The following is a 12,896-nucleotide window of genomic DNA, read 5'->3' as shown; positions in this document are numbered from 1 at the left end:
TTGGATACCTTTTATGTGGCTGAGTTAATATACATTTTGAATAACACTAAAGTAATATAATTATTACTCAATGCACTCTACATTTAGAAATGAACCATCTACAATAATTTGGAGAAATTAGAAGTTTATGTGGCTGTGCTTTCATTTTGATAATTTGGTCTGCCATAGACAGTGAGACATTTACAAGCTCAAAGACGAGGGCCACTCACAGCATATTGACTCTGTTTTTAGGCAATGGAGGATTTTTAAATATGAGACAAAAGCAAAGAACAACAGTGCCCACTAGTGACTAATGGGGGTATGCACAGAAAGTATCACCCCATCTCTGAGAGCACACACAAATTGTTCAGCCGATGAATTGTTCAGACAACTATCAAGTTATTTTTATTTGATGAAATGAAAAAAAACACTGCGAACTAAGTAACTGTGAGGTGACATCGTCAGTGCAGGCACAATGGAAATAAATATATTATGGATGTCGCTTTACATACACTGACAAAAACAGAGCAGATGCATTTAAGGACAAATAAAACTAAGACAATACTGTTCAAAGGTGTGAAAACACAAGGCCTTGAAAATGTTCACGTAAAACAGCCCTGAACTTAATTCACAATTCCTCAGTTCATGTGACTTTTTTTAGGAGGAATTTAATAAACAAGAATTCTGTTAGTGTAAAACAGGTAGATGACATCACAGCTCGTCGTGTTGGTAGGTGAACTCCCTCGAAGATATGAAACCATCTTTATCCTCATCCTCGTTTTTGAAGATGTCGTCTACCATCACTTCATGATGCGTGTCGTTAGCTGAGTATCCAGCTTTCTCAAACTCTTTCTTCAGGTACTCTCTCACCTGAAGTGCAGACAGAAAAAAACAATGACGTTCACTGTTAGCAGTCCAATATATCTGCAATCTCAATACACAAAAAAAAGCAGTGCAGAGGAGCTTCACACCTCGCTTTTCGAGAGCTTCCAGTCATCGTTGAGATCCATCTCCCGAAAAGACTCGTGTGACCTGGGACCATTTCGAATCTCCATGAGCTCAATGTCAAAAATTAGAGTGCTGCCTGAAGGGATCTTGCCTGTAAACAAATAAAAACGTTAATTAAAAACAGTATGGCAGATTAACCTACCACAGCTTTTACAATACAATTGTGTATGTAACTGTACCTTTTCCTTCCTTGCCATATGCCAGAGATGGAGGGATGGTCAGCTTCCTGCGCTCTCCTGTGCACATGTTCTGCAAACCCTTATCCCAGCCCTTGATTACTTCCTGGATCCCAAGAGTGAACCAGACTGGATTTCTATCCCCTTCTTTCCAGCTGCCAGGAAGGAAACACATCGTCGTAGTTCAATTAGAGAAAGGACAGTCCAATATACAAGTAAAGCTTTTGTGTGAGTCTGATCTTTTTCTTTTTACCTCCACCAAGGTTATGTTTTCACCCTCTAACCATTTGTTAGTTGATTTGATTGCTTGTAAGAAACATTGCACATAACCTGCTTGCTGGACGGAAAATCACAAAACATGGTGGAACGATGCGATATAGGTCAGGAAAAAATCCATAAACTTTTGGCTTGGACCCGAATGAGGGGACGGAAGAAGATATGTGTTTTTCTATATTAGGGGTGTCCCGTAATCCCAAGAAGGGATGGGTCACATGCTTTGGAATGAAACAGACATTTTAAATGTATGTTGTATATGTATGTAAACACAGAAATGACAACAAAAAGATGCACAAAAAAGATTGGCAGATTAAAACTGAGGTCATCAGAGCTTATTGACACAGATAATGACAGATGTGATTTGGTCAATTAGATATATACTATATTTGAACAGCTTTAACAACCAGGGACCCTATAGTGTGACTTTCCTGCATTAAGATTTGAGTGTGGTTTAATTGCACAGAAACACACCTAACATTATATGAGAATAAATCAATCAATCAGCGCAGGTGAGAGCTGCTAGCTGATTCATCCTCTGGTACAAAAGGCAGCAGAAGATCTGCCTCAAAGAGACACTGAGCTGCAAAGCTGCCACTCCAGCAGGAAGTGCTGGTGTGTTTTGAGTTTAAGAGTTTATAAGTTTGAAGGGACACCTTTGTCTCTGGCTGTGTGTGGGAGAGCCCCATGGCATCATCATTTGCCACACAGTACATTGGAGATATAGAGGTTGTGCAATATCCATTCCATCCGTCTTTTTTTACACTGTATATATTAGTTTTCATTCCATTTATATTTCTCATATTTCCTTACACTTAAGTATTATGATTATTCTTACATGCATTGCATTGCATGTTACTTTTTATTACTTACTGATGCCTATTAGACTCTTGCTGCTGTAATATTGATAAGGATTATCTTATCTTAACTTGTCTTGTCTTGTCTCTTATCTGATTTTGTCTTATCTTACCTGATCTGATCTCGTCTTACCTGGAATGAAACATGGTGCCGTTACTCTCCAGGAATCCCTCGTAGTGAACCAGGAGCATGTCTCCATACTTCGTCTTGCGGTAGCACATTAACGGTTTGTGCAGAACTTCAGTTTTCACCTCTGGCTCGGGCAGTTTCGCTCCAGAGACACACACCCACAGGGAGGTCAGCATGGACAACATGGAGAGGAGAATCATTTTCATACACTACAGCTTACTTACTCGTAAATGTAACAAAAAGCGAATCGCTGCGTTTCTAAAAAACAAAATAAACACAGTTCTTAAGATAAATGCATGGCAAGAATGTTAAATACGTGGCAGCCAACTTCAGCTGTTAACCCTCCTTCCTCCACGATTGGATGAAATCACTCCATATCCCCGCCCTGTATCTGCATCCTCTCCTTTGATTGGCTCGTGCGTGCGTCCGTCGCTCAAATCCCCGCCCCCCAACACTTAAATCCCTCTGACGTGTGCCGGTAGGAAGGACGCTAGCGTGTCTCTTAGCCGCATTCACGAAAGACTTTACGCCATTTTCTCTGCGTAGCTGCAGTGTAAAGCCGAGGTCGGCGCTCCGCAACAAAAAAAAAAAGCACACAGGGCCCCCGATGGAGTCGGTGCAATCAGCTGTGCGTCATTTCTCGCTACGATAAACAAGTAATGAACGGCGAGAACAAGACATTGAACAATGGAGGGGATGCTTTACAAGTGGACCAATTATATAAGTGGTGAGTTGGCTTCGTGTTTACGCTTGCAGCGCTGGTTTCTAACGCAGCTAGCTAGCATGACAACGTCCTAGCCGACTGGAGTTGAGTGCGGGAGCCGCTGGTGTTAGCGAACAGCCTCCGACAGCTCGTGGATGAACTGTTTCACCTTCTTTACCTCACCGGGGTTGTTGGCTGCTAAACGAGGGAGAAGTTAGCGTTGTTCACGAACAGGTAGCGTTAGCTCACTTCGCAGGTTCCACCATCTGTCATTGTAATCTGACTTAACTGATTAGTTGCTGCTAACGCGGCGTCAGAGCGAACTCTTTCCAAGTTTAGGAAGCTGAACAAGTCTGCTGTGGCGAGGGGATGTCCTGTGTTGGGAACTTTATACACATGTTATTGAACAGCATTGATTTAGAATGTGAGATGCATTTTTTGTTGCAGGTTGGCAGCCTCGCTGGTTTGTGCTCGATGGAGGAACTTTGTCCTACTATGACTCACAGGAGGATGCATGGAAAGGATGTAAGGGCAGCATCAAAATCTCAGTCTGTGAGATCCAAGGTCAGTATGACTTATTTCCTAACTGTCTATCAGTGTCTGGTGTGTGTTTTTAAAATAACTTCTACTACCTCTTTGGATGTAGGGCTTTCCCCTGTTCAAAGTTTTTTTGTTGTTGTAGTTTTTCCTTACTCTTGTTAAGGACAGAGGATGTCACACCTTGTTAAAGCCCTATGAGACAAATTGTGATTTGTGAATATGGGCTATACAAATACAATTTGATTGAACAAGCATGTCTCCCTGTCTGCTGCTGTGTTACAGTCCATTCCTCTGACTCTACCCGAGTGGACCTGACCATACCGGGAGAGCAGTACTTTTACCTCAGAGCCATCAATGCAGCAGAGAGGCAGAAATGGCTGGTGGCGTTGGGAACAGCCAAAGCCTGCCTTACAGACAACAGAACAAAGAGAGAAAAGGGTATTTGGAATGCCGCAACATTGCTTGACTAATTACACGTTGCTGTCACGTAAATGTATTGTAAACGCCTTTTACTGTTTCAGAGCTTCAGGAGAACTCGGAGGCATTGAAAACTAAGATGTCAGAACTCAGATTGTACTGTGACCTCCTTCTCCAACAAGTGAACAAGATCGAGGAGAACGATGAGCTCGGGGACTCGGAGGAGGTACGATGATGGTTTGGTTGAGTCGGTGAAATAAGAGAAGCTGTTGTTGGTGTGTGGCTTGGGTCCCATTTCCAACTAGCAAGACATCAACCTGCTGTGTGCTTATGTTTACTAATTTACCAGAGAAGTCAGTTTTGACCTTTGTGTCATAGATCTCGTAAAATTGTTAGGTTGTTATTACCAAACAACCTACTCACCTGTCAGGACATGTATGACAGTGTTTACTAATGTGTATGTTGTTGTGTTTTGTTTTTCAGACGGGCATAGACACAGGAAACATGGTAAAGTCTACATGCACCACTTTCCTTAAGACTCTAGAGGAATGCATGCAGATAGCAAATCGCACTTTTAGTTCCGATGCGCCATTACAGAGCCCCCCAGGATCTCCTCCAGTAGCAGCCATCAAACCCCAGAAGGTAAAATTGTATTACCAAGCATGTGACCAGTCAATGACAATGTAGTGTAACAAGTCATGGATTGTTCTCAAAAGATATGTGTGTGTAACTCCCTTGTGTGTTTTTTACCTCAACAGATTAAACCTGTCAACCATTTAAATCAGAACCATGGAGAAAAGTAGGTTGTTTTTCTGTTAACGTGCATTAAATACACTTTCAAATTTTGGCAGGATGATGTTGAGATATTATGTCTTGCATTTCTGTGGCACTAGGTACAATTGCTGATTAGATATTAGACAAAATTAACGAAGTGTTCTCAAATGAATTCCAGATGGATAGATTTGGCTGAAACCTCAGGAGAAGCCATTGCACATGACAACCAGAGCCTTGACTCTGTAGCAGAGGGACCAGATGAACCAGGTCGACCAGAACATCATCTTCCCTCATCAGGTAAGTCACTCACTGAACTCGCTGGAGAGTTTCCTCGACTGAAAACCCCTGTGAAAACCACTGCATTCCATTAAGGGAGGAAAACCCAGCACAAACGGAGCCTGGTTGCTGTGCGTATTTCATCAGAGTTGATGTGGATAGATTATTGCCTCTTAGTGAGCAGACAGTGATGGATGCCCAGGTACATTATTGCATTTCCCTGAGCAGTAACGAAGGCTTCCCCTCCACTGAGGGTGATGGGAAAATAAGACCTGAGTTTTCAAATGTATTATTTTTGGGGTTGTCTGTAATACATGAACTCACAATAAATATAAAAATACATTATTTAAAAGTCACAAGCGTTGGTATTTTAAAGTGTATTGTATTTTAGCACAATTCTACGATTGTCAATATTTTATCAAATCAGACTGACTTTCAGGGGATGTGAATTTTATTATTTAAGTATTAAAATTAAGCGTTTAATCTTTTCTGAATTGGGCAAAATCCTCAAACCAAAACCAAGAGACAGCAGGGACAATTCTGCACATCCAAACTACACTCAGGCTCAAAATCTGTTGATGCTGCCAGCTGCCAGCTCTCAGTCTCTGTCTTTGACCTGTGACATAATGCATTCCACAAAGGGCAATGCTAAATCAATGCAGGGTGTTACCACCACTGATACCAGTAGCATGTTGCCACACCCTGACCGATGTTTGGTATCATGTTTGAACCGCTGAGCCCATTTATGCTCTGTACTTTACCTCACACAATTTCACTCAAACACTATTAAAGATGATGAATGTGAGGTTTTTGTGAGTGTATCCTGTCAGTGGTTAAAGACAATGAGTGTTTCGTGGTTGTGTAAGTTACCCAAGTGCTGCTTTGACAACTTGCAACACCCTAGTGATGGGAATTTCAGCTCTTTGAAGGAATCCGGATCTTATGGCTCTGTTCTTTTTCTGAGAGCCGTTCGCTTGAACAAACCATAACACAAGATGTTGCCATATCAATGTAATGAATGAGGGGGAAGACGTCTCAGCCCCCACTTGCCTTTCTCAGCGATGGGAATCTTGTACTGTTCATGGATTGGCGTGGCAAGGAGGGCAGCGAAATTTTAGCACAAACATAAAAGGAATATCTCAAGTTGCCTGCGTCGCAAACTCGCCTTACTTAACTTGGCTCTAAATCTATTGTGATACTTGACTGAAACCAAATTATGTATGATTCTTTGTTTTCAATGCCTTTGTCTGCTAACGTACAATATTACGTGTTTGTTTTTTTTGCTTTATTGCACAGATATTGATGAAAGCAACAACAGCTCAGTTCACGAGGAGCAAGTCGATCCTACTGCACACACTAGCCAGAATACCTCTGAGATCGAACAGTACGAGGAGCCCCCAGAGGGAGATGAGGAACAGGAAGCCGATGATCAACAGGAGACCAAACAGGAGCAGAACCACAAAGTGGACCAAAGTCAAGAGCACGACAACAACAACACGGAAGCAGCCGCCGTCCAGGAGCAGCAGCAACACGAGGCCGTCGCGGAGCAAGAGGAGCCTCAAAACGAGGATGAGCCTCAAAACGAGGATGAGGCTTCCAGAGATTCGACAGAGCCTGAAGACACAGAGCAGGTGGAAACTTTCTTCAGCACAATGAGTCACAGGTATGAACATGCTACTCAGCAAGGTCACATCCTCTAAGACACACTAGTTACTGTATAACTGTCTGTGATATTTCACTTTTACAGTATTAGGATAAACCAATTAAGCTATCTGTAGTTTTTGTCTTTGAGGCACTGCACACCTTGTGTAAATATTTTGATTGTATTACTGTGTTTCACAGAATGAATTAATAATGGAAGGTCAAGATGTGACGATAAGTGTTTTATATTAGTGTGTTCTCTCTTGATCACATGACACAGAGAGGCCCTCATCTGATATTTGGGTTTGTAAAATCTTTTGTTTACATTTCACGCTGTATTTCAATTCCGACATATTTGGCTTTCTTTTTTCTTTAAGACTTGGAAGAGTGTTACTGAACAGCTGCTCAGTGTGATCTGTCCTTTCTGTCATATTAAGTTCTGAGGCCAACATTGCATATAATGATGGAAATCATTGTCTCATTCATCCAGTGTTCAACTACTAACTACAGTATATGCACTTTGAAGTTGGTATTTTCAAGTAAATGAGACAGTTTTAGATGGTAACAACAAAAAGAAACAACTCTGTGAAGTTGTAGACAAGGTAGCAGAGTAGTCTCAGGTATCGTCAGGCATAGGATTGCATGACACTGTGTGAATCATTTCTCTGGCTTGGTTTTGACGTTTGTACCCTTTTCTCTTTCTGTTTGACTTGATCAAATAAAAATTGAAATGGCTTATTTACCTCTAATATTTTCTCCTGTTTGAATCTGTTCTACTTTTTTTTTAGATTTAGTGATATAAGACTGGACGACGACAATGGTATCCCTACACAAGAGTTTTTGGACTCATGCTATGCAATAGTGCCTGTATTAGGTAGGCCCGTCACTTTCACTCTCTCCTCCATCTCATTCTGCTGCGCTTCTTCTTTCTCATGATGCTCTTTTACATGTGTTTATTTTTGCCCTTAATAAGAAAACCCACAACTTCTTCTTTCTCCTTTTTGTCCTGTGGTCTATGCATGTCATTCACATCAATGCGGTGGTGACCTTATTTCCATTTTCTCTCATGCCCTCTTTATTTCTTCTGCACCTGAATGTCTGTCAGTGGTTTTTATTTAATTATTATAATTTGAGAATGTATTGCATGACAAGGTTTACAATGTTCATTAGCTCATATGTGTTGTTGGTGGCTGTTTGTCTAGGTAAATGTGGTCACTCACAGTCGCAATACGAAATAAAGTGACGTGCAGGCCTTGACAAAAATGCTTGTTTCACAGTTTTGCTAATATTAGCATTGACTGTCAGGAAAACGAGTGATAGGAGGTCGGATAGACTTATAGAAGGCGATGATTGAAACACACAGGACGGTCCTGTGTGTTTCAATCATCGCCTTTTTAGACATGGCTCAATATTTGCGAGGAGAGTTGTGAGCAGGATGGTTGAGATCATCAAGAATTAACTGGTTTTATGGGGGATTTACAGATAGACTCGAACATCACTTTTCACGAACGCAAGATGGCTCGGGTAATGATCGCCTGTTTCATATTAACCAACACCAGAGAGTGAGCTGAGATGTGAAGTACGTTATCAAAAGGTTGAATGGTCAGAACAAGGTGTCCCATTAACAACAACAGTCCTCTATAAAACATTGTAAACCTCTGTTAATGACTGTAAAGTTATGTTTAAACTGATGTGACTTTCTTAAAGAATGAAACCCTTTCGCCTCCGGAGTGTGTTCACAGCCCTACATCGATATTATCTCTCCCATCAAATCCTGACATGGATCCAGATACCGGCCATGTCTCTTAGATGAGCCTTGCTTACCTCGATATGGACTGTTGAGCTTATCAATGGCTTTACTAAGATTTACTAAGGATCTTAGGTCTTCAACTTCTCATACTTGTGACTTAAAATCCTCTGTAAAAGACAATTCTTTCCTTTTACCTTTTACACTGGGTTTGGCTGCTTTTTTTTTTTTTTACTGTTGCTTAAATAACCTGAGAACCTCTAGGTTTTCATCTCCGACTCGCATCATCACACGTTCTTTCAAAACAGGACAGAAAGCTAAACAAAGAAATGATCATAGACTCTCTCTTCTCAGACAAACTGGGGTCCACAGTCTTTGCACCAGTTAAAATGGATTTTGTTGGAAATATCAAGGTAAGTTCACAGTTTTGTAAGATTAATAAAATGAATAATTATAGGGTCACTTTGTGAAGGTTGCTCTAAATAATGTGCATAACATGACAAACTGCATCAGGCCCCTGTAAGTTATTTAACAGGATGACATTACTCTTTCTCAGTCAATATGCATGGAATAAATAATATTTATTATATGTATAAATTTACATTATCAAAATCAGAATAAGAAACAAACATGGTATTTGATTTGTGTCACTGTATAACCCTGTCTCGTCGCCCTGTAGAAAATAAACCAGAAGTTGATGTCGGACCCTGACAGCTTCCCGACAATACAGTCCATCGTGCTGCATGAAATCCAGACGGATGTGTCCCAGGTGCGGAACTCAGCCACCGAGGCTCTGCTGTGGCTCCGACGAGGCCTGAAGTTCCTCAAAGAGTTCCTGTCGGAGGTCAATGCAGGAGAACGAGACATCCATGGAGCGCTAAGTGAGCCCAGTCGGACACAGACACATGAAATCTTATGCTTGTTCACTGTTGAGTTCACTCATTGTCTTGCTCTGCTTTCACCCAGATAACGCATATGGAAAGACCCTTCGACAGTACCATGGATGGGTTGTGCGAGGGGTGTTTGCTGTAGGTTTTCCTTACTTGCACCATCGTTTTCACCCATGTTGCTTTAACTGTTCCTTTTTTTTCATCTCCTTTTGTTCAGAGTTGAACTATAGCCCTAATGTTGTTTTTCTTTCCTAGTTGGCCCTGAGAGCTGCCCCGAGTTATCCAAGTTTCACCGCTGCCTTAGTGTCAAGAGAGGGCGACGAGCTGAAGAGCGGCTTCATCACTGGCATGCGCAGGGACCTGGGTGTGTACCTGCCTGCCATGCAGAAGCAGCTGGGCCTCCTGGATGCCCTGTATGAAGAATACAACCTGGAGTCTGACGAGGTTGTGTGAAGCCAGGACGGAGCCTGACCGCAGGGGCAGAGTAGTGTTTTAACTGCCGAAGGAAGGTGCCAAGTGTATCTTGTGTACAAAATAATGTGAGCATGTCCCGTGTCAGTGTGAGGGGTCTCCAGTGGTTCTTAAGCTCTACGACAGCAGAGCGGCAAGAATTGACGATGGTATTAATGTTTGTAGGAGTCCACAAGGGAAAAAGCATTGGCTTGATAAAATGTAGATTCCAGGTCTTGTTCAAAAGACCATTGAACCATAATTATTCATGGTGACATTTGTTTCTGATCCACATTTTGTCGATGTATCGTGGCTGGTTTTGTACTGTACCATGTTTTAAGGTACATAACCACAATGTATTTGGTACTGAACTGATGAGAATGCAAAGAAATTGCAAAGAATTGTTTGTTTCCCCTGATTCATGAAACAAAGTGACACTCGCTACAATCACAAAGCACCATTTTTACAAAAAACAATGTCAGATTGTTACAATGCCCATATATGCCTTATGTATGTGATGAACTCACATACTAGGCTAACTTTTAGTGTATTGTGTACTTTCCCTGCACTGACTGTTGATGTTAAGTGGAGATTATAATCAATGTTTATTTAGTTTCTTTCCCACTATTTTAACTTAAATCCTCACGTTTAGTAACATATAATTAGTACTAAACCACATTTGCTTCAGAGACTTTCCATGGGACCAAAAAGGAGCTGTCATGTGAATGGCTTTAGCCTCTGCTGCCTACAGTACCACACACACACACACACACACACACACACACACACACACACACACACACACACACACACACACACACACACACACACACACACACACACACACACACACACACACAGTGGCATCTGTTGAAGTACTGCTGAGTATTTATGTGGACATCCTCTGCACAAACCTATGCATTTCCACAGCGTCTATTTATTGTGTGTTAAGTTATAAAGTTCACATTGAGGTCATGGAGATAGTTTAAGTCTGGCTTTTCTGTGAATGTATCCACAGAGCATGTTTATTGATTGCATGGTTTATTTATTTAATAACCTACGTGCCAATGGGAACTGAATATAGGCCATGGTCTTGAGGTAACCAAGTAAATTAATAATAATAATCGCAAGGGGATAGGTTGTGAGCGTTAGAATAAATAGCTTCTCAATTTCTTTACCAATAATGAACAATAACCTTCTGAAGGTTTGCTCTAAATATTTCCAGCTTCTCATCCACACACAGCTCCACCTGCACTTCAGTGTCGCCACCAGCTGTAATTAATACTTTATGATGTCAGTTCAATAATAAAAAAATAAAAAAAAGGGGCTGGGTTAAAGCGTGGCAGTAGATTCACTGAGCTCTTTGAACAAAGTAGGAACATCCTCCCAGGGCTTTTTTACTGAGACATACCACATAGTATTTTTAATTTTACTTAACCTTTTTTTGTTTGTTTGTTTGATTTTCAGGAATGCATACAATGACACTATTGTTTAACTAATAGGTCATTTGCAGCAGGTTTACTTTGCAGATGTGCAATAGGCCAATTTCCTGTTGCAGATGAGTTCCAAAGTTAATACTGAAGATATGCTATTGTAATATTACATTTGTTTTGTTTTTCTATGAATGTATATAAGATGCTATTTGATTTTTACTTAATAAACAGTTACATTGTCTTCGTGTTTGTCCTGTTGCAGTCAACAATGATGTCTTATATCGTCTCATACATGTTTCTATGTTTCAGCTACTCCACCTTTTACTTGTTAACCAAGAGTAAGCAACACAGAGTAAATCTTCATAGGTGCACAGTGGCGCTGAGCCTCAGATCACCTCTGCTGTGTGTGTACATTTTGTGTTCTGCATGTGCAGCAGTAGTGTGTCCTCTGCCAAGACCACAACACCCTGCATGCTGATAATTCCTTATTCCTGCCTATAGGTCCACAGCTCGGTCCCTGTCGCCCTTCCTGTCCCTGTGCCCTCCTTTGTTAACAGACCTTGTGCCACAGCCCTAAAGCTACACCTGCCAACCTGCACTAAAATAACCCCATAGTTGGAAAAAGTGTTTGATTTCACTACATTATCGAAATGCCTACAAGAGCTGAAAATAGAGCTTGATCCCTACAACTTTTAACTTTGTGAACAGAGTCTTAAAGGAGGGAAAAGCTCATTGCAAAGAGTGTAACCACTCCTGCTGGACCCCCACTCATGGAGACAATCACATGACCAGACTCTGCCGAGGCATTGCCTCCACCAGCTCCTGTGACTGCTCCGGCTGAGCCTGGGGAGGTCCTGGGGAATGAGGGTCTTTGTCGAGTGCCCAGCATTCCGTCAGTCTGTGTGGCCCCACCTCCTGTCACCCCAGCAAGGACAAGGCCAAGACTAAACAGATGAAAATGGCTCGGCTGAATCCTTCTCTGCTCACGCTGGTGAAGACATCTCCTCTACTGTTAGAATTATAAACAGGCAGAGAAAATCAATTCGTTTGTTTATTATTTAATTTTTCTTTTTCTTTTCACAATTCTCTTATAATATTGTATTAAGTTATATATATTTTTCATCTAGTCTTAACTCAAGGTCCAATTACTGTCTACTTCCTGAGCTTTCAACTACATTCAGAAGTCTCCTGAAAACGTTCTGTAGCAGCACCACAACGTGAAAATACTCATGTATTCAAAATTCTACTTCAATAAAAGTTTTAGAATAAAAAAACCCTTAAGAACCAAAAATTGAATTAGCTCATTGTGGATAATGGCCTATTTCACAATAATGAATGTTATATTACAGGATTATAAGAAGTGATTAATTAAGGGAATGCATGCCACGGGATAAATACACCAAGGTAAGCTTTTACTCAGACATCTCAGCAGACAAATTGTCTTGATTTGATTTAGGAAAGAAATGCAGCATGCTAATAGGGTTACACGGCTGCATCCAGCCTCAAACATCTCTGCTGCAACACTGGCTGGCTGCCCGTCCTCAGACCCGTCTCAGCTCCTCTCCAGACTCAAACTCTGAGGGGTTTCATCGAGGCAGAACA

At 41.3% G+C, this 12,896-nt stretch overlaps 2 protein-coding genes across 3 annotated transcripts; one reads left to right on the top strand and one right to left on the bottom strand.

Annotated features, from left to right (window-relative positions):
• Positions 1-357: 357 nt before the first annotated feature.
• fkbp14 (FKBP prolyl isomerase 14) lies at positions 358-2,779 on the bottom strand. Of its 2 annotated transcripts, XM_034611541.1 has the most exons (5): positions 2,427-2,779; positions 1,167-1,318; positions 951-1,078; positions 663-849; positions 358-602 (listed from the first exon to the last, which is right to left on the bottom strand). In XM_034611541.1, exons 1-4 carry the CDS (start codon positions 2,627-2,629, stop codon positions 691-693), a joined length of 642 nt encoding a protein of 213 aa, XP_034467432.1. In that variant the 5' UTR covers positions 2,630-2,779; the 3' UTR covers positions 358-602; positions 663-690. The 2 variants fall into 2 exon arrangements, with proteins under 2 accessions (XP_034467432.1, XP_034467431.1); XM_034611540.1 differs by having other exon boundaries at positions 358-849; positions 2,427-2,778.
• A 173-nt stretch (positions 2,780-2,952) lies between these two features.
• On the top strand, positions 2,953-9,885 carry plekha8 (pleckstrin homology domain containing, family A (phosphoinositide binding specific) member 8). The gene is made up of 13 exons (XM_034611539.1): positions 2,953-3,150; positions 3,574-3,690; positions 3,949-4,104; positions 4,188-4,309; positions 4,567-4,725; positions 4,842-4,882; positions 5,036-5,154; positions 6,430-6,796; positions 7,563-7,648; positions 8,876-8,934; positions 9,201-9,402; positions 9,488-9,549; positions 9,667-9,885. Exons 1-13 carry the CDS (start codon positions 3,111-3,113, stop codon positions 9,862-9,864), a joined length of 1,728 nt encoding a protein of 575 aa, XP_034467430.1. The 5' UTR covers positions 2,953-3,110; the 3' UTR covers positions 9,865-9,885.
• The last annotated feature ends 3,011 nt before the right edge of the window (positions 9,886-12,896 follow it).

Source organism: Hippoglossus hippoglossus, chromosome 16, assembly GCF_009819705.1.
Source record: "Hippoglossus hippoglossus isolate fHipHip1 chromosome 16, fHipHip1.pri, whole genome shotgun sequence".
NCBI lineage: Eukaryota > Metazoa > Chordata > Actinopteri > Pleuronectiformes > Pleuronectidae > Hippoglossus > Hippoglossus hippoglossus.
The sequence above is the reverse complement of the archived record's forward strand: the minus strand, read 5'-3'. Positions and strand labels throughout refer to the sequence as shown.

Bases quoted from the DNA above. Each gene is read 5' to 3' on its own strand.
- plekha8 (XM_034611539.1), top strand. From the start codon at position 3,111: ATGGAGGGGATGCTTTACAAGTGGACCAATTATATAAGTG. The intron at 7,649-8,875 runs GTAGGCCCGTCA...CTCTCTTCTCAG, and splicing joins TGCAATAGTGCCTGTATTAG to ACAAACTGGGGTCCACAGTC. The intron at 8,935-9,200 runs GTAAGTTCACAG...GTCGCCCTGTAG, and splicing joins ATTTTGTTGGAAATATCAAG to AAAATAAACCAGAAGTTGAT.
- fkbp14 (XM_034611541.1), bottom strand. From the start codon at position 2,629: ATGAAAATGATTCTCCTCTCCATGTTGTCCATGCTGACCTCCCTGTGG. The intron at 1,319-2,426 runs GTAAGACGAGAT...CCTTCCTGGCAG, and splicing joins GGCACCATGTTTCATTCCAG to CTGGAAAGAAGGGGATAGAA. The intron at 1,079-1,166 runs GTACAGTTACAT...ATTTGTTTACAG, and splicing joins ATATGGCAAGGAAGGAAAAG to GCAAGATCCCTTCAGGCAGC.